Here is a 24,697-nt window from a genome sequence, read left to right on the forward strand (position 1 = left end):
ATTTAAATACTTAATAAATTTATCTGTTAAAGTCTCTGTTACAAGAACAAAAATCTAATGTTTTTACATGTTTTTTTTTACTAGCAGAACTTTTTTTAGTTTATTGCAATTATTATCCTTTATTTGTAAAAGATTTTAAAATAGAATTATTTAAACTTAAAAAGTTTTGATTATATTTGTTGCATAGCATTAAAAGTCGATTTAGCTTCAAAAAAAACTTTCTTTTATTGAAAACAAACTAGTGATTATTCAAAGGAAGTATAAAGTATGTATTTTTTAATAAGATTATTAAGTTATTTCAATATCATTACACAATTGATACAAGTTTCAAGTAAAGTTTTTATTTATTAACAGTTGTCTTGTTAAAACCATAAAAAAAACAGTTTAACTAACCAGTTGTTTTGAAATAACTTTGTTGTAAAATTTTGTCTGCCATTAATTTTTTTTATTATAATAAAAATTTAAATTAGTATTATGGTACACTTCTACCTAAATGAGTCATAATTAGTTTCAAATTTGTTAATTGTATAAAAACTATTCATTTATTAGTTTAAAAGGCAAATTTATTGAAATTTATTTGTATTTCTACCATAAAAGTCCTACTTGTAGACAAATTTTGATTTTAACTGCACATTAGTTTTCAGTTAGTGTAATAGATTTATTTACATATTTTCTTTTAATCATTATCTAATAAAAAATAATATTTATTACTATTTATTTTCTACCTTTTAAATTGTTATATATACTTGTAATTTTTATATGTCAAATTAGAAAATACCCTTAGAAATTTAGTTATTTAACTTTATTTTATAAGTTGTAAGAGCTGAAGTATTTAACTACAACTGAATCTCAATCAAATTTAAATATTTTTTTCTTATTCACTTTAATTTAGTTTCATTTAAAATAAAGATATCGTAAAACTTCAAAGCTTAATTTCAAAAGTTATAACAATATACTAGCTAAAAAAATAATTAAAAAGAAAAAAAATAAGTAAAAGTATAAATTATTTATAACAAATACAAAAAAATGTAATCAAATATATCAGGTGTATTTCTCAAATGAAAAAATCATAAAATATATAAAGTTTGAAGTGGTTGCTTAACCAGTGTTTTATCAACAGTGTCAAAATAAAATATATAAAGCTCTTTTAGAAGTTAGACTGTTTTTAAATACTCAAGTTCAATTTAACTAGCTGGTTTAAAAAGTTGAGGTTTATACAAGTAAAATTCAGTCGATTAAAACTTATATATATTGCATAAAAATATACTTGATAAAAAAATGTCATCTACGATTTAATATTACTGATAGTTATAAGAGTACTAAAATAACATAATTACAAAAACTAATTAAGTTTGTTCACTTGCTGTAGATCTCTCAATCGGTCTGTATTTGACTTTATGAATTCTGAAAAACAAATTTTGCATTAAGTAATTTTATTTATGAAAAATAATTTAATCAATAGTTGAATACTAATCATATAGCAATTCAAAATTAATTTAAAATTTTTCTTATATTAAACATTTTTAATGTTCAACTCTGGCAACTTAACATATCTATAATCTATTAAAACAGATAATTTATCTAACACATCTTTTTGCGATTGCTGAAATTTGAAACTTACTTTTATTGTTCGATCACATATTGCGAAGTCAAACAAAAACTACTTTTTGCCTTAACTTTACTAAAACCAAATTTACAAAATGCCTTCACTTCACACCTTCAATTTCATGAATCTCAACAAACCTGTCGTAAATGGCAACATCGACCATTTTATCATCAAACTTATCCAGATTTTCAGAAACATTGTCGCCATAGAAACCGATTAGCAACCCGCACTGGTGGGCCTTGGTGATTATATCTGGGTGCTGGTCGAAATCATTCTCGAGTGAGGTGATTCCCAAAAACCCTTCAGATTTCGCGTACGCTGGAAAATGTTCCATTAAAAATTTTGCTTTTATTTTTTTTAAATCAATGTTTATTAAGTATTGTTAAAAGTTAAGTAAAATAATTGATTTGAAAACCTTAAGAAAAGGTTAAATAGTTAAGATTTATTTGTAACTTAAATTTTTACAGTCTAACCAAAATAAAATTTAAATAATTTAGTTAGGAATGTATAAATCAAATAAAGAAAAATGAAGGCATTAATTTATAAACGAACACTTATAGAATAAGTAGTTCGTAGAGGTTCATTATATTTTTAATAATTAGATCAACTAAGTTCGATCATAATGTTATTTAATCGTTATTTCATAAAACACTGAAAAATAACTTCGAAAAAAGTACTATGATTCAACCAAATCATAAAACTGACCGACAAGTATTTAAAAGACGCTTATAAATATTTAAAATGCTTAAAAACTATGCACGTGTAAATTAAATCTTTATTACCTTAGTTTTTATTAAACAAAATAAAATTTAAATTAACAATACCGATGGCCATTTCGTTGCATCGACTTCTCACATCCATCATTTTGACATAATGGTCCGTGTTGCCATTGGTCAGCAAACAAACCGGAAACCTGTTCTGTTTCTGACGAGCCCTGTTTGTTCGTAAGATGCTTTGAAAGTAGTTTATGTTTAAATTATACTTTATTGATTTTGTAAATGTTTTCGAAATGGTAAGAGTTGTGTATGAACAAAATACTAATTTGAATGTTCGTAAGAAGTTTTTAAATAGTTTATTGTTAAATATCAGATACATATATAGAATATTTTAATAGTTTGAATTAAAAAAAAAGTAAGTAGTATATTGCTTAACGAGCTTAATTTTATACTAAATAAACTATAAAAAAAATGTTTATTTCTATACAAAAATTTAAGATTTAAATACATTTAAAAATTACGCTCTTTTGTTAAATAGTAGCAAAGCTGAAATGAAGATTGACTGATTTTTACCATCACGCGGTGCACCCGTGCTTATTGTATGATGGTAAAAACATCTCAGCTATGATGAAGATAGCCTAATTAGTGGTACTACATTTAAAGCATATAGAAATGGACTAACAATGTGCAAATATCGGCATCGAATGAGGAAAATATTATTTCTCTGTCGAAGCAATATTTGAAGACGACATCAAGAACCTGATCGATGAACAAATTCGCATCTTTGTATACCATCAAACCATCTTCCCATCTACCGTTCTGTTAATATTAGAAAAATAACTGTAACACAATGCTTGTTTATAACGTTTTATTTTAGTAATTTATTTTTATTATTCTGACAAAATACATATTTACCAAAAGAAAAACTCAACTTTTATACATGAGTTGCTAAGTAGGGTGTTACTTTTATTTTTGCTTGAAGATGGTTTTATATACTTTTTAGTTAATTTGCAAAACACCACTTAACATCCTCAGGTCATGACGTAACAAATTATTTTTTCATAATTTACGCTAACAACTATTAACTAGCAGTCGTTTTATTTTTAATCTCAAAAAAAGAAAACAAACGATGGATTGAACTGGAAATTTGAGTTCGATGTTGAACCCTGTGAACTGAGGTACGTCCTGTAGAACATCTGCCAGCGTTGGGAAAGGCGGGTTCATTTTGAAGTCGTCCTGATCGAATTCTGTGGGAAAGAGGTGTTGTTTTCATAAATATGCTTACATAAATTGAAAGCTTATAACAAAATATATAGAAAGCATAGAAAAACGTTATGGTGTTTTCAGAAGGGTAAATGAATGATATGCAAAAAACTTTTAAAAGATCGTTTTTTTTTTGTTAAACAACATCTAACCTAACTTAGACGTAAATAAATTTATTGCTAATTAACTTTTATACCTAAACGTAAGCATAGAAAAAAAATTCAGCTTTTAAACAAATATACACAATGACTGGTATATACCTAATATTCTGTTTGAAATTTTTCTAGCTTTGTGGTAAGTCTTCATTTGTGTTAATTCATCTAGTCTCAATTGACATACTGGTAATTCGGCTAAGTTTATTTTTCCATCTGTCTAAAGATATCGACTTTTAAACATACAACACATAGTTTTTTATGTTATTTTGTAAAAAATTTTCACAATTTAAACAATTAAATTTATATAAACGAAAGAATAAAAACAAATTTACTTAAAACTTTTTTTACAGCTACTAACGCTCAACGTTTGCAGGCAAGTAGTTAGATCGTGATATACGATTGGAACATCATCTTTCGTCAGATGAACATCAAACTCAACAAATGCATTTGTTTGCTGTATATATAATTTGTTAAGAACAAGGTTGCGTATATAAGGGTTTCCAACAAATTGTTAAAAATGGCACAGTTTATATAGTAACAATTTTTTAACTGTGTTTTTCAATATATATGTTATTAATCTTGATTAAAATACTATTTCAATAATAGTACTATTAATGCATAATAATCATTTTAAACTATTTAGAACAAAAAAAAAAAACACTAACAGGATTTAAATTTTTTTTTAAAGCTACAAATACAAATAAAAAACCTAATAAAATTAATTCTATTTAAACTCTAACTTACTTGATCAGATACTTTTTTAAAACTTTCAATGCTATTTTCTCTGTAGTTTGATAAACTGTAAACAATATTTCAGTTAATACAAGATACAGTCTTTCTTTAATTGTAAGCTACGGTGGTTGTATAATATGGTTGCCACTGATCAAGCTGAGAAAAATTTCCTGACTTTTCCTGACTTATTCCTGACTGTTTACAAAAAATTTCCTGACTTTTCTTAATCAAACTCTTAAATTAAACTTATTCTAAAATACATAACCTAACACTTTAAACTATATAAAGCTTTCAATCTAATTTTAATACAGGTTAAAAACAACAGTTTTTTGCTGAATTCCATCATCAAACTTCCAGTACATCACTTAAACCATCTTTGTATGATTGATGTTTGTAATAAACAGCTCTAACAGCAAAATACTTGTATTATCACCTTATAAACACAGCTTGTCTGAAAAAAGACACAATTTTTTAGCATTTCCTAGAATAAATGTATCTAGATAAACAAACGACATATAAGGAACTTTATAATTAAAACCTTAAACCAATAAGGAACTTTCACAACTCAAACCTAAAACAATAACGAGCTTTTACAGTTAAAACATTTAAACAATTAAGAACTAAATCAAATACTGTTTTTTTTAAATGTATGTACTAAAATTTATTTTCTCCGTTTTTTTATTAGCAGTTCAACTTCTTCATCTAATGAAGATATGGTTTCCTTCATCTGGTCTGCATTCCGCTTCAGTATACACATTAACTTGTTACATAAAATACTTAACTAACTGCTTAGTTATAAAGAACTCAATTATACACTTAAACAAAAAACACTTTGATTCTAAATTTATGCTAGATAAACTTTTGTTTATATATCATAGTTTCACTATGGAAGTGTCCTTGCTACAGATCATCAATACTAAAAAGCTTACAAAACCTGCTTGTTCAAGTAGGGTACTTGTTCAATATTTTAATAGAAAAGTTTTGCAGTTTTATAAAGGATATTTTACTAATTTATACCAGATGAAGGCATTGGAAATAAAATTAAATATTTTTGTAAATTTTTAGGAAAATTTTGAAATTTTTTCCTGACTCTAAAGAACTTTAATTAACTTTTACCATTTGAAGGCTTTGGAAAACAAGGAATTTTGTAAATTTAAGCTGACAAAATCTGATTTTTTTTTTTAATTTTTTGAAATTTCCTGACTTTTCCTGACTTTTTTTCAAAACCCCCCATTTTTTCCTGACTTTTGTCATTTTTTTTTAAATTTTTCCTGACTTTTCCTGATTTCCTGACTTTTCCTGACCGAGTGGCAACCCTAATAATTATCACGTTATGAAATGTTATTAAATTTAATGTTTGATTAGTTATATAAACTTACAAATTCACGACGGCGAATTTTAACACAAGGCTACTAACTCATGATTTAGCGCGAAGAGGATTATAAATAAGCATGGTTAAAACTAGTGTAAAAGCTGGACTATTTTTAAAAGTTTGAATTGTATATAGTTTGCTATTTTAGATATTTCTATAATTTGGTATTACACATAAAAATAAACACAAGTATTGTATTTTTTAAAGATGAACTTACAAAAGTAACTCCCAGACACATTGTGTTTTTACATTTCTGACAATTTAACCAGTGAACTTAAGAACTAAATATAAAATAACAAAATAAAACATTATATACCAAGCTAATCATAAAATAAATAACAAAACAAACTGTTCGGAAGTGAACGAGTTACCGCACCCTCTGTGGCCGACCAGCAACATTTTGCTTCTGCTCCATTTGTTATTCGATTCTTCACAACTTGATTTCATGTTTGCGAACGGGTGTGCGATCAGATACCCAACTAAAATAATGGAAAAATGATAATTCATAAAATAGTATTTGTCAATGTCTAGTAAACAAGCAAATTTATATGTATAATAAGTTTACTTATCAAAATCAAGTGTTTTTAGCGTAGATAAAGCTGCTTTATAATATATAGAAATATGGTAATAATTTATTTTACCAGACAGGATAAATAAGGATAAATATGGACTAATATACCTTATATATGTATAATTTACTTATTAAATTGTAAACTAGTCTATAGAACTTTTAAAATTTTAAATGTTAGACTTTTTTTTTCAATGAGTTTTAAGTATAAAATTAAAATATAAAGTTTCTTGCTAACATAAATAAATAGAAGTTTTTTCTCATAATTATTTTAGCATAATAATTGACTAATTTCAGTTTTTTAAATTTTACTTTTCTAAACGTATTTTCTGAAAGTTAATGCATTTGAAATATTCGATTAAAATTGTAAGCTGCAATATTATATTTCTACTATAAAATGCAGTTCTTTACAAGTAAATAATATTCAAATACAACTAAAGCTGTAGGATAATCATAGTAACAGTAGCGTTGAGTATTTTTTAGTGTTAATTAATTTTAAACAACTTCAATAACAAAGTATTTCAAAAGACTTTTTCAAAACTGTCACTGGTTTCCGATGTAAAGCATCTAATTTGAAACCAGCTCAGTTGGTATATAAGTTTCTGATAATTATAAAAACAGCTTTATTGAAACTGTTTTTGTATGTTTTTAAACTTGCTTTTGTAATTGCATCTATCTAATAAAACTGATATCTATGATAAGATAATATTATTTTCAATTTTAACAAAAGTCTTTGCTGTATTCGAAAAACTATTGTAACTACCATTAATGGTGATAATTTTTCTGTGTTGAAACACCAATGGAAGTTCAAAAGAACCATTTGATTTTTGAATCATCGAAGTTGAAATGGCTGCCACACCAATTTGACCGCTTTCATCTGTAGCCTGCAAAATATAAAAAATATTTAATGAGTGTTTTTTTTAAATAAAATCATTTTTATAACTATTCAACTTAATTTGTTAAACATTTAAATTAATTGTGTTTAAATGTTAACAGTAGAACAATTTACATTATTATATTGTTTCTACAAAAAATAATGGTGCATTAAGTTCGCATTCAAATTATACATGTAATTAAAATGTGATTGAATTTATAACGATAAGTATTTTTTTAGTTCAAATACTTAATTCTAAAAATAACAACTAAATTTTGATCCAAGCAGGAATAAATTTATCAAGTTCTGTTAGTTATTTTATTTTAAATTGTCACTAAAAGATTTCGAACTTTAATGAAAAACGTTTTGAAAAATAACATTGTCTTGATTCTTTTTTTTTAGTTTTACTTTTATACTATAAAGTTAACAATATATTTGTTTTAAATTTTTAAACACATAAGAAAATTAAAAAAAATTAAGGTTTCTGTTGACAAAAGTTTCATTACGCTTAATAAAGCTGAAACAACATCAATCTATTTTAAATGTAAATAATTTAAAAATCAACAGGGTTGCCAAAAATATTTTGAGCTTTTTTTCCAGCTTTTCTGAATTTCTTCAAGGTTTTAAAAAGTACAAAAAAAAAACAAATTGAAGGTTAAAAACTGTTTTAACTAGTAAAAAAATGTTGAAAAATACTTTAACAATACTTTAAACATATACTTGTTTAATAATACAAAAACATTTATAACTTAATATAGATACTTTGCATCTTATCAAATTTCATCAATTTACATGTATAACTGTTTAAAATTCGAGATATTTCCAGGTTTTTTATTGACTTTTGTTAAAAATTTAAGGTTTTTCAATGTTTAAAAAATTTAAAATTACAGTTTTTTTTTGCCTAAATTGTCAAATCGAAGGTTTTTTGGCAATCCTGTTTCAATATTTGCAGTCAATGCATAAACATGTATGTTTTGTGATAAGTTATTATATACATTATTATACTTTTATATTTATTCTATTAATATACGAACTAAGTTTTTATATAAAGCATTCGGGCGGGATTTCAAATTTTCATAGCTATTACAAGCACAAGATTGTTTAAATTTTCAATAGTTAACTCACAATCAAAATAAGCTACGTTAAAATGCACCTCAACTTTTAGCTCACTTTAACAACTACATTTTTGCTTAAGCAGTGTTTACTTTGAAAATTAACTTGAAGATAAAAGAAAGCTACATACAACTTTTATTATTACAATTGTTGTTATATTGATTTTAAAACTTATCTAAGATTTAAATTTTTCTTTAAACTCAATCTTAATATAAAATTTAATTTTTTTAGTTATTTAAGTAAAAATTTTGAGTAAAAATTTGTTTTTATTTTAATTTAATTATTTAAATGGTTATTTCCATGACTGTCACATATTTTTTTAGATTTATTCAAGCACTGACGAGGTCTTTGACCGAAACTTAGTTTGTAACATAAATTCTTGAACGAATAAATTCATATACGAACTAAGTAAAATATATATTTCTCTGTTACTGCAGCTATACTTTATGATGTCATAATCAATCTCCCGTTTTGCTTACGTCACAACAGCTTACAGCAAACACTAGCAAGCATACTCTCATATATAAACAAAATTTTTGCTGTCTGATCAAGATCATACTTTTAGGGATCATTTCTAAAGTGTGTGTCTCACGAACGTTATTTAACAATGACGGTCAACCTCTCACGATGATGAATTGTGGAGCGGTTTTCTGAGCAGGAAAATGACTTCAGCCTGGCTGAATGTCGTAATGACTGTTCCACTTTTGCTACGGCAGAAGTGGGGGGAAATCTCTCTTTCTGAGTGATACACCAAAAGCCTAAGAAGCTTATATTAAAACAAGAAAATGAAAAGGAACATTAAATAACACAACTAAGCTGTGATTAGGGAACAAATCAAATTTTTTTAGGCATGCTTTTTCTATAAAAAACTTAGTTTATAAAGATGCACGAGAGCAAAAAAATACAGACCACAGGTTGGCTGTAACAGTGATAGCAAAAAAGAGACAAAGTTACTGACCAAGGGTTAAAAGTAACAGTGATTGTTGCAAAATTAGATATAATATTTTAAAAAAAGCTACCAACCAAGAGTAAGGGGCTAGGGTAACAGTGATAGTAAGAGTAACAAAAAAATTATAGTTTATAAAAAAGTAAAGTGAAATGTTTTTTTTTACCCATGCAAAAGTGTCTCCGTACAAAAGTGTCTCTTCGTGCATACTTGACACCTACGGCTAACCCTTAAAATTAGCTGTAAATTAGCTTGTATTGTCTCATAAAACTGATTTTGCTTAAGAGTAGTTTTCAACGTTAGGCTAATTTTAGTCTAATTAAATCAGCGTTTCTTAAACTCATTTTTATAAACGCATTTTTTCAGAAAATTAAAAATAATCGCCACTATCCCAATAAGAGTACCCGTCGTGGTGTCTAATGTAACCAATCTAAACTGCTAGGGGTAATTAAATGGGGATAGATATGGTTAGATTAAATAAATACATCTAAGATACTTAAAAGTAAGCAAAAGTTTATTTACAAATATAAAATAATCACACGACACACTAACTAAAACTATGATTGAACACAAGTAACAAGAAGTATCTTAAACTAAAGAAAACGAAGCATTTCAAACTTAAATTTAAACATTTTATAATACAACATTACGAGCTTCACCAAACACTAACCGATACTGCAAGTAAATGCAAGTAAAATTCCGTTTTATAAGCACTGAAACAAATGTAACTCCTTTAAGTAAACAATATTGTTTAATGTTTTAAGAAAATTGTTTTGAAAGTTATAAAAATTGTTTTGGAAAAGCTTGTTTTGAGAATAATGAAAATTGCTTTTATTGTTACATAAAATTCCATATTTATTCACGAGCTTTAAAATATTAAAATGAAATATCACAGATGTTCTTGTGCTAAAACTTTATTTCAACTAACGGCGTTTCACTGCTCTCAAATAAATTTAAGAACAGATCTACGGAGTCTATAAAATGTTAACACACATTAGAAAAATAAACATTAAAATGAAATATTAATTTCGTTACAATTAATTTATTTCGTTAAATATTAATTTAAAATGAAATATTAATTTCGTTACACCACCACCAACTATAAAGCACGGAAAACTTAGTATAAGTTTCAAATTTCCAGTAAATTTTTCCTAAGATCTATTTTGCTTTTCAAAACACACCCAAGAATATAAAAAGTAAATTTCAAATTTTTTGTGAAAAGTACTTAAGTAGCCTCTCAAGGGGACGAGTCTTGTTGTAATGTAATGGTTTCAACTAATATTTGCTGAGTCAGCAAAACAAAAAAGTTTTTTTCATAATTTTTTATTTTTTGTTTGTAGCATGTTTGGGTATGATAGGTTAGGGATAAGGGTGTGAATTAAAAATACTTTTTTTTTTTTTTTTTTTATATTTTGCTGATTGAGAAAATATTAGGGGAAACACCGTTACATTACAATCAGACTCCAAGGGTACAAGTTAAATATGCACGAAGAAACTTTTGCACAAAGGGTCACTTTTGCAAGGAGGGTCAATTTTGAACAAAAGTAAAAAATTATATATACACAAAATAATTAAAAGAGAATTTTTTCTTTTTTTATTATTAAAATAATACCGATCAAGGCTATCGATTAGGGGTATCAGTGATAGAGAAATAAAATAGAAAAATTTTAATCCATAATAAATTGTCTCTTCGTTTTACTTAGTCAAGGCCCCATTAGCTGCTTATCGCCCCCTTACTTGTTAAGATGGCCCCTCAAGGAGGTACATAAGTACATTTCACAATAAAATTTCACTAGATATTTTGGGATATGTGTTAAAGGGGCAGGTGTCAAATATGCACGAAGGGTCACTTTTGCACAAGTTGATTTTTTTTTACTTTTTTTTATTATTACTGTTACCTCAAACCCTTAGTCGGTATTTTTTTTGTTTTTATTGATTATTTACTTAGGTTTTTTTTTACATTTACTTTTTTTTTTATTTTTCACTGTTCTCTGTTACCCTTATACATTGGTCCGTAACTTAGTTTTCTTATAATAATAATTTTCTTTTTCATTTTAGAATATTTTTTTCTTATCAATACCTTTTTTTATCCCTAACCCTTGGTTGGTAGTTTTGTTACTATTTTTTACTCTCGTGCAAATACATCTCTTCGTGCATATTTGACCCGTCCCGTGTTGAAAACCCAAAGATAAAAACAGGGGCCGTATGGACCACTTTGGAAAACCGTAACTTAAATGTTACTTTAATACAGTAATTCATAAATATAAAACATAAAGTTACATAACAATAAACTTTTACTAATTGAGTATATTTCGTAAAACTTATGTAAGATAACTTTCGGTACATTAAGTAGACAAAGTCAAAACTGTTTTCCAATCTTGTTCCATAATCACAACTAAGTTGTGCTATTTAATGTTCCTTTTCATTTTAACCTTGTTCTTAATATAAGCTTCTTATAGCTTTTGGTGTATCACTCAGAAAGAGAGATTTCCCCCCACTTATGCCGTAGCAAAAGTGGAACAGTCATTACGACATTCAGCCAGGCTGAAGTCATTTTCCTGCTCAGAAAACCGCTCCACAATTCATCATCGTGAGAGGTTGACCGTCATTGTTAAATAACGTTCGTGAGACACACACTTTAGAAATGATCCCTAAAAGTATGATCTTGACCAGACAGCAAAAAATTTTGTTTATATATGACAGTATGCTTGCTAGTGTTTGCTGTAAGCTGTTGTGACGTAAGCAAAAAAGAGATAAAGAGAAGCTTTAAAAAAAAAGCAAGATGTTCTTGCTTAGTATATTATGGCTAGATGTATTAATCGCTAATATTTTATTTTGAAAGTATAGTCACAAATCAAAAAAAAAACTTCTTTCCTTTAACTCTTTAATCTTACATAAATTTAAGTCTAAAATAATATGTAAAAAATAATAGTAAAAAATATTTTAATACGTCGAAGTTGTTCAAAATCTATTGTACAACTTGGTGCTCTTTTATTTTATTTTGTAAAGATTACCCTATTGTAAAATTATAGCTAAGTAAAACACTAAACAAAAAACTTTCAAATATGACTATTTTTAAATAGGTTTGTATACACTAGATGTCAGGGGTCGGAAGGCTGGAGGTACTCGCGGGCCACGTTTTGCCGACCCCTGCACGAGGTGCACCAAAACAGCCTAAATTTATAACATTTTATAAATAGAAAAATATTTATAAACTTTGTTCATCAGCAAAAATATTGAGTATTTTATAAAATATTGTGTTATAAGTTATTTTTTGGATTAAATTTTTAAAACATAGCTTTATATTGCTATAATGTTTGAGTTACTTATGTTTATTAAAGTCATTTTACTTTATATGAAACCTACATAAATATTGCAAGTAAGTCCAATATCTTTCCAGAACTCAAAAACTGTGTAATTAAATTCATTTGCATCCTTTGGCAGGTCAAATTGCAAGCCTAAATAATACAAAACTAAGTTAATAATTAAAATCGTTTCAAAAAATTACAATAACTACTTGAATAAGTTTGTTAATTTTGTTTAAATTTTACTGTTTTCAATTCTTAAAAGTCTACTTTTTTTTTAATATTCATTATGTATGGTGTCAATAAAGAACATTTAAGCATCTGGAAATATAATAGCTTATATAAAGATTTTATGCAAAAAATATTAAATAATAAACAACAAGCCAAATATAAAAAAGCTTGAGTTTCTAGGTAGATCTTTTAAAGAAATTAATTTAATCTAAAACTGCACACAATTACGTTTGTTTTAATATTAAACGTTGATAAAACTTTAAAAGTATTATTTTGAACGAAAAAAATACAAATTAAGGTTTAATTTGTTTATACAAAATTTTATGGTTTTATTTTGACTAAACTTATAAACTAGCTTTATTAGCTAGAGTTTAAGTGTGTGTACTTCATTAAGAAAACCTTATAAAAAAGTAAAGGAAAATAACTATAGCAATCGTAGCATTTCCATACAATGAAAAGCTTATTAAAGTTTAGCGTAATTTTATGTCAGACATTAAGCGCTAATAATTTTTTACACAATGCTTTAATGGATTATAAATAAATGTAATTATAAAAAAATAGGCACTATTATCAATTTTTAATAACTTTAATAAAAGAAAGGCTAATTATTCTTTTTTACAAGATTTATTTTATAAGTGAACATTGTTTGTTGAAACAGAAAATAAAAATATACAAACTTGAAAATACATCACACTTAGTTGGTGTTAATTTGACGAGTTTTGAAGAAATAGCATTGTCTGCTGTAACTGAAAACTTTAACCTGAAAAGAGGAAATTTAAGGAAATTAAAGTTTAACTGCTTTTTTATATTAGTGTTTGTATTTATTTGATTAAAAAATTAAGTAAAAAACGAACTTATTACTATATATATAGAGTTAATTCATAATTTTACATAAAATTAATCAAGCTTAAACTTTCCAGGTACAGTGCTTATTCACTAATCCGGACTTCACTTATCCGGACAGTTTCAGTCGAGAAGAAAACTCAAAAAAATATCAATGTTAAACACTAACATTTTTGTATGATACAAATATTTAAGCTTTTATGCTGTAAGAAAATTTTAAGTAATTTAATAAATTCTATAACTTAGTTTATTATTAAGACGTAATAACACTACTCAAGATTACATTCTATCTTTTTTCAATACTAGTTTAGTTATCAAAAATTTAGTTTAGTTATTAGATGATTTTTTAGCTTATTATCGGTGTTAGCCAGAAGCCACGCCAGAAAAAGCTTCACAAGTTATTAAATTCCGTGAATTTTCTGCTAAAAAACTATAAAACAAACGTCTATCCTTTACCATAACACTTTTATTATGCATTGCATTATATACAGCAGTTACATTATAATGCAGTTATATTATTATATGGAAAAATCGGTTTTTGTACTCATCCGGAATTTTAGTTATCCGGACACGTTTACAGAAAAATCTTGCCAAACGTGTCCGGATAAGTGAATAAGCACTGTATTACAAATATTAGGGAACCGATTATGAATCTAAACCAAATCATAGCTTTCAGTATTCTTTTTTTTTTAATCTTATTCTTTACTTCAAGGGAAAAACTTGTTACAGGTAATACTTTAATTAACATTTAATAAAAACTAAAACTAAAAAACGGTAACAAATTTATAATATTATTTAGGGTAAAAATTATCGTTTAATTGTCAGCATAACTACAAGCCTTAATAAAAAAAAACCTATAGAAGCTTTACTAAAAATACATATAGATTTTATTTTTATATTACCGCTTATTTACATTTATCAACAACCAGCTAAAAAGTTACCCATCGTAATTATTTTTCAGCATGAGTTTTTCCTTGCAGTTGCTGAAATTCAAGTACAGTTTTGATTGTGACGTCAGCCACCCTTGTGAGCAATTTTTCTGTTGCAAACTTTTAGTTATTTTAAACAAAACCGTGATATTTATAGACCAAAAAAAGTTAAAACTGTGAACCAGCAAAACTATAAAATAATATATGAAGATCTCCTACAGCACAATGATTAGGTAAAAAATATGTAATAAAAAACTTATTTACCAAACAAGTATATGGTGATCAGAGATGTTAAATCGCAGAGCACAAAATCCCCGCAGTAGAATAAAAAAATAAAATCCCCGGCAATAGAATTAAAATTTCTTATGAAAGAAAAAGCTGTATTTTACAAGTTGAGAACATAAAAGTTTCATATATTCAATTACACCAACATATTTAAAACCATATTGTTTTTATAAATATGAATGCCTTAAATGTAAGTTTATGTTTTTTATTTTCATAAGGTTAATTTTAGTCACTTTATTGCTAATTTAATCATAACTACCTTTTAACCTTATAGTTGTAGGTAATGTTTGGTTAGAAAAATTAAAGAAAAGTATCTTCCACTTATTTAAATGGTTAATAAACTAAAAACATTGTAGCTTTGGAACTAATTGATGTTAAGTTAATTTATTAGTTGATTTTTTTTTCCAAAAATTAGATGAAATAGACAATTTTTTTTTCTTATATCCTACTTTTATCAAATTATTTGAATTTTTAAACTTGAAAATAAAGTTTGATTATTATAATTTTTTAAGATTCATTATAAATTATTTTATTAAGACATAGATTTCTCTTAAAAGTAATTTGAATATAATTTATTATTTTTGTTTACAAACTTGAAACTACTATTTGCTAAGTAGAAATCTGTTTAAAATTTTTAATTTTTAATGTGGCAAATTTATTGAGTTTTTTTTTATTATAATTAGGTAATTTATCTAAAAAAAAATTATACCTGAAAGTTTTAGTGTACAACTCAAGGTTTTTACAACTAGTTTTGTAAATTAAGCAGAGTTGAAACAAGGTCAGGAAAAGCAGAAAAAAAAGACAAATAACAAGAATAGTAAGATTTTTTTTTTAACAGTCAGGAAGCTTAACTAAATATTAAAAAATACCAGATTTTGTCAGTTTAAATTTACTGAATTCCTTATATTCAAAAACAAGTCTTTGAATGGTAAAGAATTAATTAAAATTCTTTAAAGTGTGATTAAAATTGAAAAAAACTTCCAAGAATTTTACAAAATTACTTAATTATCAATGCCTTCATCTTGTAAAATTAAATGAATATCCTTTATAAAACTGCAAAATGTTTCTATTAAAATTTTGTTAAACTACCCTACTTGAACAGACAGTTTTTGTAGGCAGTATGATAATCTGTAGCATTTTTTAGTAAAACAATGATAATACACAAGAGTTTATCTAGCATACTTTAGAATTGAATTGTTTTTTGTTTAAGTAAACAAATAATTTCATTCTAATTAAACACTAGGTTTAGTGTTTTGGGTAATAAGTTTATGTTTATAATTTACCTCATTACAATTTTTTCAAAATTGTTTAAATTTTTTAAATAAATTATAAAAGAGGTGAATTTCATGGTTAAGTTTAATTATTTATAGTTTATTGTAGAATAGTTGTTTTTAAATATTTTTTACATAAATAAGGGTAAAATATTTACTACTAGTTTTATAATTATTGATAAGATGAAATATAAAATTGAAAGCTTTATTAATTCCTTTTATTAATATAATTTAATATTTTTATTAACAAACTTGAAACTACTATTTGCTTAGATGAATTCTATTTTAAATTTTTGATATGGCAAATTCATTGAGTCTTTTTTTATTATAATTAGGTAATTTATTAAAAAAAAATTTATATTTGAAAGTTTTAGTATACAACTCAAGGTTTTTACAACTAGTTTTGTAAATTAAGCAGACTTGCAACAAGGTCAGGAAAAGTCAGAAAACTTAGGAAAAGCAAAAATAAAAACAAGTAACAGGAATAAAAAAGTAAATCTTTTTTTGAAAACAGTCAGGAAATTTGACTAAATTAAAAAAAATACCAGATTTTGTCAGTTTAAATTTACTAAATTCCTTACATTTAAAAATAAGTCTTTGAATGGTAAAGAATTAATTAAAATTCTTTAAAGTGTGATTAAAATTGAAAAAATTTCCAGGAATTTTACAAAATTACTTAATTATCAATGCCTTCATCTTGTAAAATTAAATGAATATCCTTTATAAAACTGCTAAATGTTTCTATTAAAATATTCTAAAATTACCCTACTTGAACAAGCAGTTTTTGTATGCAGTTTGATAATCTGTAGCATTTCTTAGTAAAACAATGATAATACACATAAGTTAATCTAGCATATTTTAAAATTTAATTGTTTTTTTTTAGGTGAATGAATTACTTCATTTTAATTTAACACTAGGTTTAGTGTTTTGGGTAATAAGTTTATGTGTATAATTTACCTGTTTATAATTTTTTCAAAATTGTTTATATTTAAAAAAAAATTATAAAAGAGGTGAATTTCATAGTTAAGTTTAATTATTTATAGTATATTGTAGAATAGCTGTCTTTTAATATTTTTACATAAATAAGGGTAAAATATTCACCTCAATATGTTACATGCAATGTTTAATCTTTTCTCTAATAAATAGAACTGTTCTAGATTTTAAAATGTAGTTTAAAAATAAATTAATTTAAATTAAAAATTAATAATTTGCCAAGGTTTATGTTGCACTAATAACAAGGATGAAAAATAGTTTCACCATTATATTGAAAATTTTATTTATAAAAATAATATATATTATTAAATTTTAACTACATTTAAAAATCTAAAAACAATTTTTCATTAACAATAAACTTGTTTTTAAAGCCTGGCATTGGTTTAATTGTTCTATTTTTATAGATTGAATTTAACCAAAATTATTATGGCCCATTAAAAATTGTTGTTAATGAGAAATAAAAGAAAAAAAAAATTGATTTTTAAGATCATAGGAGGATGAATATATTTTTTAACACTTTGATATTAATTTGTTTTTTTTATTAAGTATAACCATATCATTAATATTTCAAAGAACTTTTCCTGAAAATTTTTAAAATTTAAAATTTAAAAACTTTTATAAATATATTAAGATGTTGAAACATTTAAATTTGTGGTACCTTGAAGAAATTATGTATTTTTTTTAAACACATGATACAAAAAATTATAGTCAATAAACAAAAATGTTAATTAAAACTTAAAATCACAGAAATTTTTTTTTTGTACTTTATAAGTTTTTTTTTTTAAAGCATTAAGCTAAAGAACTTTATTTTTGTTATAAAAGAAAGAGCTTAAGTATAAAATTAATATGATATACTGTTTTAATTTTACAAACAAAATGTTATAATAATAAAGTACAATGTAAATTAAAAATTTTAAAAGTTAACTTTTTAGTAATTTTATTAAAACAAAAGTAAAAAAAAAATAACTAATGAAATTTTAATATAAGGTAAAAAATGTGAAAAAGTTAGCTACAAATTGTTACTTTAGCATTTTAGTTGCTATAGTAAACAGCTGTAATTAACTGGCATCTTGATTATAACATGACTGATGGTGATGTATGTTACAACATAGCTGAGGATATTGATGCAAATTTCACTTAAACAATTTGACAAAATCATCATGTTAAAATTTACATTCTGAACAAATTATTGTTTTTATTTAATAATACCGGTGTATAAAAGGCTAATGCAAAGAAATGCTAAACAATCAAGTTTGAAAAACTTACAGCAAACATATTCGACAAACATTGCTAGGGGATTATTGATTGCATAAATTTGATATATTATTAGTCTTTTTATTATACTTTTAGCAACTGGAAAATAATTTATTTAACTATGCTTTTAGTGAAATTATGCAATAAAAAAACATTAGTTGCTGTGTAATTTTTAAAAACTTCAAGTCCATAAAGAGGTCTTAAATTGTTTTTGTAAGAGTTTAAAAGTTGGTCTTATTTTTAAAACTTTTATATCACTTACCAAAAACTTTATAAAGCTAATATAACTTAGAGTAGTTTATAAGATATTATGGATTAAAATAGTGAGATCTATAGGCTCTGTTGGAAGAAACTTAAAAAGACTTAAAAATACTATTTCATATCCTATAGATTATAAAAAGTATTTTAAACTTCATTCTTTATTCTAAACTTTTTTTTTATTCAGGATTTTTCGTAGTCTACAAAAAAAATATTCTGTTTTGTTATAAAATATTTTTTTCATTAACTAAATTAAGTTATAAAAATAATTAAAAAAATTTTTAACCAAAATAAAAAAATACTTCTAGAACATTTGAAGTCTCTAGAACAAACATAAATTTAACATTTTAGTACTTAGAAACTAAAAAAACAAAAAATAAATTGTCATATACTATCTTTAAAAAAACAATTACAAAACTAAGATTTTATGAAAAATATATACTTTTTTTATATTCTCTAAAAATTAGCTTAAATTATTATTTTTTTTACAGAGTTTACGTAATTTTTCATGCCTTGACCTACCATAGCCTTAACTTTAGTGGTATCTTTTTTTCAAACACAAATATAATAAAACTTATAATAAAACTTCCTGAATAACCTTTATTAGAACTTTATTTTACACATATTTTTATACAAAAGTATATCTAAACTTATAGAATAAAAAAATTTTACTGTAGCTGCAAAAAATATCTAAAAATTATGACTGTAACGACTTATTTTGCACTACATTGTACTTTTTAACTTAATATAAAAACCACTTGCACAATTATTACTACAAAGAATAGTTAGCAACATACTAGTTTGGCAATAAAATTTTGTTTTATTTTTACTAACAATTTATATCAAACAAACATAGAAGTAATAAATCACAAGTGAAAATCTTACTAGTATCCAGCAATGAATACAAACAGAAGGAAAAAAATAGGGAATCCAAAAACTATCTATCACAAAAGTGTTTATACTGTTTGTTTTTTTAACATATAAAGACTTAAATTACAAAAGTTAATAAAATATCACAAAAAACTTTATAAAGGTTATTCATAAGTTAAATGATAATATAAACTTTATATTGCTTTTTTTTCTAACAGTTTAGTAAAATAGAACGATTTTGATTCTATAAAGTACAAATTAACTTAGTATTATATTATTATTCTATGTTTTACATTTGTTTTATACTTATAAATAATAAAACTTGGCTTTCAAACAATTTTATTTTATTGTGACATCTTTATAATTACTTTTTTTTAAAGCTTCTATAAAGATTTTCAGTAAAACTTTATGGTTTATTAAGCTAAAATTCATAGTATAGCTGATGCTTAAACTATAGCTATATATATTTAAATAAACTTATAAAAGTAAGTCAAAATGATAATAGTACATAAAACTTGAACACAACAAACCAACATGGAAATATCCGTTTCCAAAAACGCGGTCACTTTCTTCATTGTAGTCATCTGCTTGTGGAACCTCAATTTTTCTGTAATCCCACATTGATTCCCACGAATCAACTAAAACTTTCTGTTAAACAGATTACAAATTCAATCTTAAACACACTAAAATGTGATAAAGCATCGAATAAACACCATAATGGTCCAAATTTTTTTACACATTAGCAAAATAACAAAACTTTACAATTAAAAACTTGTTTTTTTTAATCTTATTAAAATAAAGTTTAAGAGTTACCAGTTAAAAACTATTTTAATTTTTTGAAAAAAAAGGAGTTTATTTAATTTTTTAAACATTTTATACTTTGCTCACTAATTGTTAATTTTTACCACTATTTCATGAATTACAGGCTTATGTTTTTTAAACATTTATAACTTATGTAACATTAATCTAAAGTTGCTTGAAAATTACTAAACTATTATCTAAATAAAATAAATTTGACAAACAAAAATACACTAATTTTTGAAAATATTAATTAAATATTAACAATCACAGACAAGTTGGTTTACAACTTGAATTTTTTTGTTAATAATTTTAATGAAAAACAAAGACTATTAGAAAAATTATCAATAGACTAAAGTAAGCTAATGTAATTGCAACAAATTGATTAATAATTAGTCATAGACAATAATAAACTTGAAAAGCTGTTGTTTGTTATTTTAATATATTACTAAATAAAACAGTATTCTAAAAACACAAAATACTTATTCTAAAGCAATTAAATTAGAAAAATAAACTATCAAAAAACCTTTCATAAACTAACATTGTTAACTATTCTAGCTTGAAAGAACCTGTAGTTTATTTTTGCTCCTTTTTCAAGACTTATTGTGACTTTATGGTGATTTGCACCTCTGTAAGTAAAAAATAAAATTAAAGATACTTATAAAATTATATTAGGTCTTTTTTTTTCAAATGTTTATTTGTCAAACTAAGTTTCACTCAAAGAGCTCGTTGCCTAAAGTAAAAATATCTTGAAATAATAGTTAAAATTCAAGAAAAGTAAACTGTTAACAACTAGTTAAAATACGGTTCGAAATCAAGACTAGACAAAATAAATCAAAATAAAATATTGACTTAAGGCTCTGACAAGCTCTTTGAGCAAAACTTAGATTACCAAACAAAGTTTTGATTTAAAAAAATTAAATGTATGTTTTCCTTCTATAAAGCAAAGACCTTTAATTGTTTTTTTTACAATCAGACAAATAGCAATACGTACATTAAAATAATTATCGTTGATAATTAGGCAATTTCAGAATTCTTAGAAAACACATTTTTTATCGATATTTCAAAAATACTTGTACTACAGATTTAAATATACAGTTTAAAAACTTATCTGAACACACTATAAAGTACTATTTTTTGACTGACAAAAATGATCGATTAACTAGAGAAATAATATTTTTTTAGTTAGTTATTTTATTCTAAGGAAGACAATTACACCAAAAAAGCTTATAGTACAAAAAAAACTAGTTCTAAGGCCACTAATTTTCTTTTAACTATAACATAAAAAAAGTTAAAAAAGCATATATCTTAATAATTAATAGATTTAAGGCATAAAGGTTCCTAACATAAAGGCAATAAAACTAATATTGATTAAACAAAAATTTTGTATATGTTTAAAAATGTGATAAATTAAAAAAAAAATATAGCTTCGAACTTTATAGGTAAATATTTTTAAGTAAAATAAAAGTTATATATTTTTGTGCAACAAATATTTTTACTAACTAAAATCTTAAATAACTAAGTATAAGTAATTTAAAAACGGTAACATAAAGGTTTTATAATACCAATTCGATCATGAGACCACAAGCTGTCGAACTGGTATAATCAAACCTTTATGTTAACTTGAGCTTGTCTCATGCCATAGAAAGTCCAGGCTTAGACTCTGTAGACTTTTGCCGATGTTTACTTTAAAACAACGTAAAAGAAAAAAAAATAGTTAGCGTAATGTTAAGCAATTTTTAATATGAATTTGCTGACTACCACTTATAAAAACCTAAATTAGCTGATGTTTTTTTAATCATATCATAACTGCTTATATTTTAGAATCAATGACAACATTAAATATATTTTTCAGTCAACTCAATAAGAATTTTAATATGATTATCAAATTTTTGCAAGCAATAAAAGATAGTTTACAAATTAAATGTTACATATTTTAAGTGGTTAACCTAGGCTTTAAATATTTTTAAACTTTAATATCACAAGTTGTCAATTTATTTTTTAATTAAAATATTAAGTGTAATGTAAGTTATAAACAAATGGTAAATCATACAAAACTTAACATAAAATACCTATTTAATTTGTTGTTATAACATCTAATAAAACTTATTATTAATATGATTAACAAATATAATTGACTAACTGATCTATATTTATTTGGTATAAGTGAATTTTAAAAACTTCTGATGAAAACAGTTCGTAAAAATATGAGTCTATTTGTATATCTAAGAAATATAAATAAGAGCTTATTGAAAACTTAAACTAGAGCTAAAATCATATACTTTATAACTTAAAAAAACTTATTGAAAATTTCTATATTACATCATGGAATTAGATTTTAAATGTTGCTTCATTGTTTTCTATGCTTAAAAATAAAACACAACTTTTTGTTTTTGTAATATTAAAAAAAAATTACATAAACAGTTTATAATAAATCATAAAAATAAAAAAAACATATATATAAGCAAAATTTTTATCTCTAAAAACTTACTCTTTTTTTAGTATAACTGAGTTGTTAATATCCCAGCTTCCAAGCTCTTTAACATTTCCCACAACTCCAAATGTTTTGGTTGAGTCTAAAATACAAACAAAAATTATCACCACATCACAGTAGAACTACTTATATAATATATTTATAATAAATTATTTCACTCAAAAAATAAGATTAATGAGAACCTCAGTTATAATAAATGTCTTCTTATTCAAATAGAATTATATCATTAATCAATAAATTTTTTATCTTCTCCTTTGAAGAAAATTGAGAACTTTGACTTATACTGTTGAAATGATTTAAAAGTATACCAAAATATGCTATCTTCAAAAAAGGAATAAAAAATTAAAACTCTAGTTTTGGTGAAGTTTATAATCAAACTGTTATAACACAGGTATGCGTCAAACTTATTTAACTTCTCATAAATAAAATAATTTAAAAAAATATTTTTTAACTTAGACAGGCATAAAAACCAAATATGGAATAATTAGTACAATATATTTCCAATCATTGTTGACAAATATCTGAAGTAAGGTGCTCAATCTAATATACAAGTGTAATAACAACATATTCTAAATACTATTATAAGTGCTGAATATACCCATATTTATAAGATCAAAATAAAAAAACAACTTAAATTATCACAATTCTGACAACCAAACCAGGTAATACAATGTCACTTGGATTGTTGTTGATGGTTGTGTGATTAATTTTCTTGCTAAAAACACTACTACTACATTAATAGCTGATGAAGTAAAAAACAAGCGTTGAATATAATCTTACATTGAAAAAAAAATGTCAAAAATGCTTTGAGTTGTGATAATTTACTACTTCATATACTTTTAACAAAAACCTACAAACTTCAGTAGGAAAATACTTAATCAAATATGGTTTGAAAAATACAACAATTCATGTGACTATGTCTACCAGATGAGTTCTTATAAGTATAAAACCTTATATTGCTAATTTGTTCTGTTAGTGCAAATTATCCCTTTAATGCTTTACTTGATAAACTTTATTTAAAAATAATCAGTGTTAAAAGTTTTTTATAAGCTTTAGCTTGTTACAAAAGTGTGTAGAAATATTTTTAAAAGTTCAAGATCTAAAACTGCAGGAGAAAATATTTACATTAACCAAAAAAACAAATTCATACAATATGGTGGTCAATACAAAACATCTTACTTTTAATATTTTTTTTGATAATTACATTGTTACCAAAAGTAGAAGTAAGGGACATAGTATAATAACTTAATAAAATATGAACTTCCTTACAAAGGAAATTAATCTTTCTATGGTAAAGTAGTAATAATAAAATGTTTTATCTATTTTTTAATTAATCTCTTTTTCAGTTTAAAACTGAATGTGACAATCAGAAGACAAAAAACATATTGAAGATATATTTTTAAAATAATTGTATGTTTATTTTAATAAACTTTAAAAAAACACTTTAAAGAAAAACACTAAAAACAATTAAGATATGTTTAGAACTATTTTCAAAAAACAAAGTATATTACAAATAAATATTTACTTTGGAGTTGTAAAAAAAAAACTGTTAATGTTTTTATTTATCATATTAATATTAACATAGTATTAGTATTCCTTAAGTTTTTTTTATGTAAAAATCATTCACAAACTTCCTAAATATTTTACAACTGAAACAAAATAATTACAAATTATATATGATTAAAACTAAATAGTATAATAACTACAAAGTAAAAATGTGTAAAAGATAATGAACATAATAATTTACCTCCTTCTTCAACTATTCCAAATGTTACTTTACATGTAGCCATATTTATCTATTATAAATAGTTTTATAAATCT

At 24.3% G+C, this 24,697-nt stretch overlaps 1 protein-coding gene and 2 non-coding genes across 3 annotated transcripts; 1 reads left to right on the forward strand and 2 right to left on the reverse strand.

Moving 5' to 3' along the window:
• Positions 1-1,029: 1,029 nt before the first annotated feature.
• LOC145838254 (glycerophosphocholine phosphodiesterase GPCPD1-like) lies at positions 1,030-24,697 on the reverse strand. The gene is made up of 17 exons (XM_082945817.1): positions 24,624-24,697; positions 22,874-22,958; positions 20,924-21,011; positions 20,119-20,232; positions 14,666-14,763; positions 13,559-13,641; positions 12,712-12,803; positions 7,176-7,296; positions 6,194-6,323; positions 4,485-4,539; positions 4,099-4,194; positions 3,846-3,957; positions 3,451-3,569; positions 3,005-3,141; positions 2,431-2,540; positions 1,744-1,924; positions 1,030-1,404 (listed from the first exon to the last, which is right to left on the reverse strand). The coding sequence occupies exons 1-17, from the start codon at positions 24,664-24,666 to the stop codon at positions 1,347-1,349; spliced, it is 1,722 nt and encodes a 573-aa protein (XP_082801943.1). The 5' UTR covers positions 24,667-24,697; the 3' UTR covers positions 1,030-1,346.
• On the forward strand, positions 8,949-9,146 carry LOC145839640 (small nucleolar RNA U3). Its single transcript, XR_014370086.1, has one exon. It is a non-coding gene; the product is annotated as a small nucleolar RNA U3 (small nucleolar RNA).
• Positions 11,815-12,012, reverse strand: LOC145839641 (small nucleolar RNA U3). Its single transcript, XR_014370087.1, has one exon. It is a non-coding gene; the product is annotated as a small nucleolar RNA U3 (small nucleolar RNA).

Source organism: Thalia democratica, chromosome 6 (genome assembly GCF_965202585.1).
Source record: "Thalia democratica chromosome 6, ktThaDemo2.hap1.1, whole genome shotgun sequence".
Lineage (NCBI taxonomy): Eukaryota > Metazoa > Chordata > Thaliacea > Salpida > Salpidae > Thalia > Thalia democratica.

Excerpts from the sequence above, each read along its gene's own strand:
- LOC145838254 (XM_082945817.1), bottom strand. The coding sequence starts at position 24,666 with ATGGCTACATGTAAAGTAACATTTGGAATAGTTGAAGAAGGAG. Across the intron at positions 22,959-24,623 it reads TGGAATAGTTGAAGAAGGAG|ACTCAACCAAAACATTTGGA; the intron begins GTAAATTATTAT and ends TTTGTATTTTAG. Across the intron at positions 4,540-6,193 it reads AACTCGTTCACTTCCGAACA|TTTATCAAACTACAGAGAAA; the intron begins GTTTGTTTTGTT and ends TATTGTTTACAG.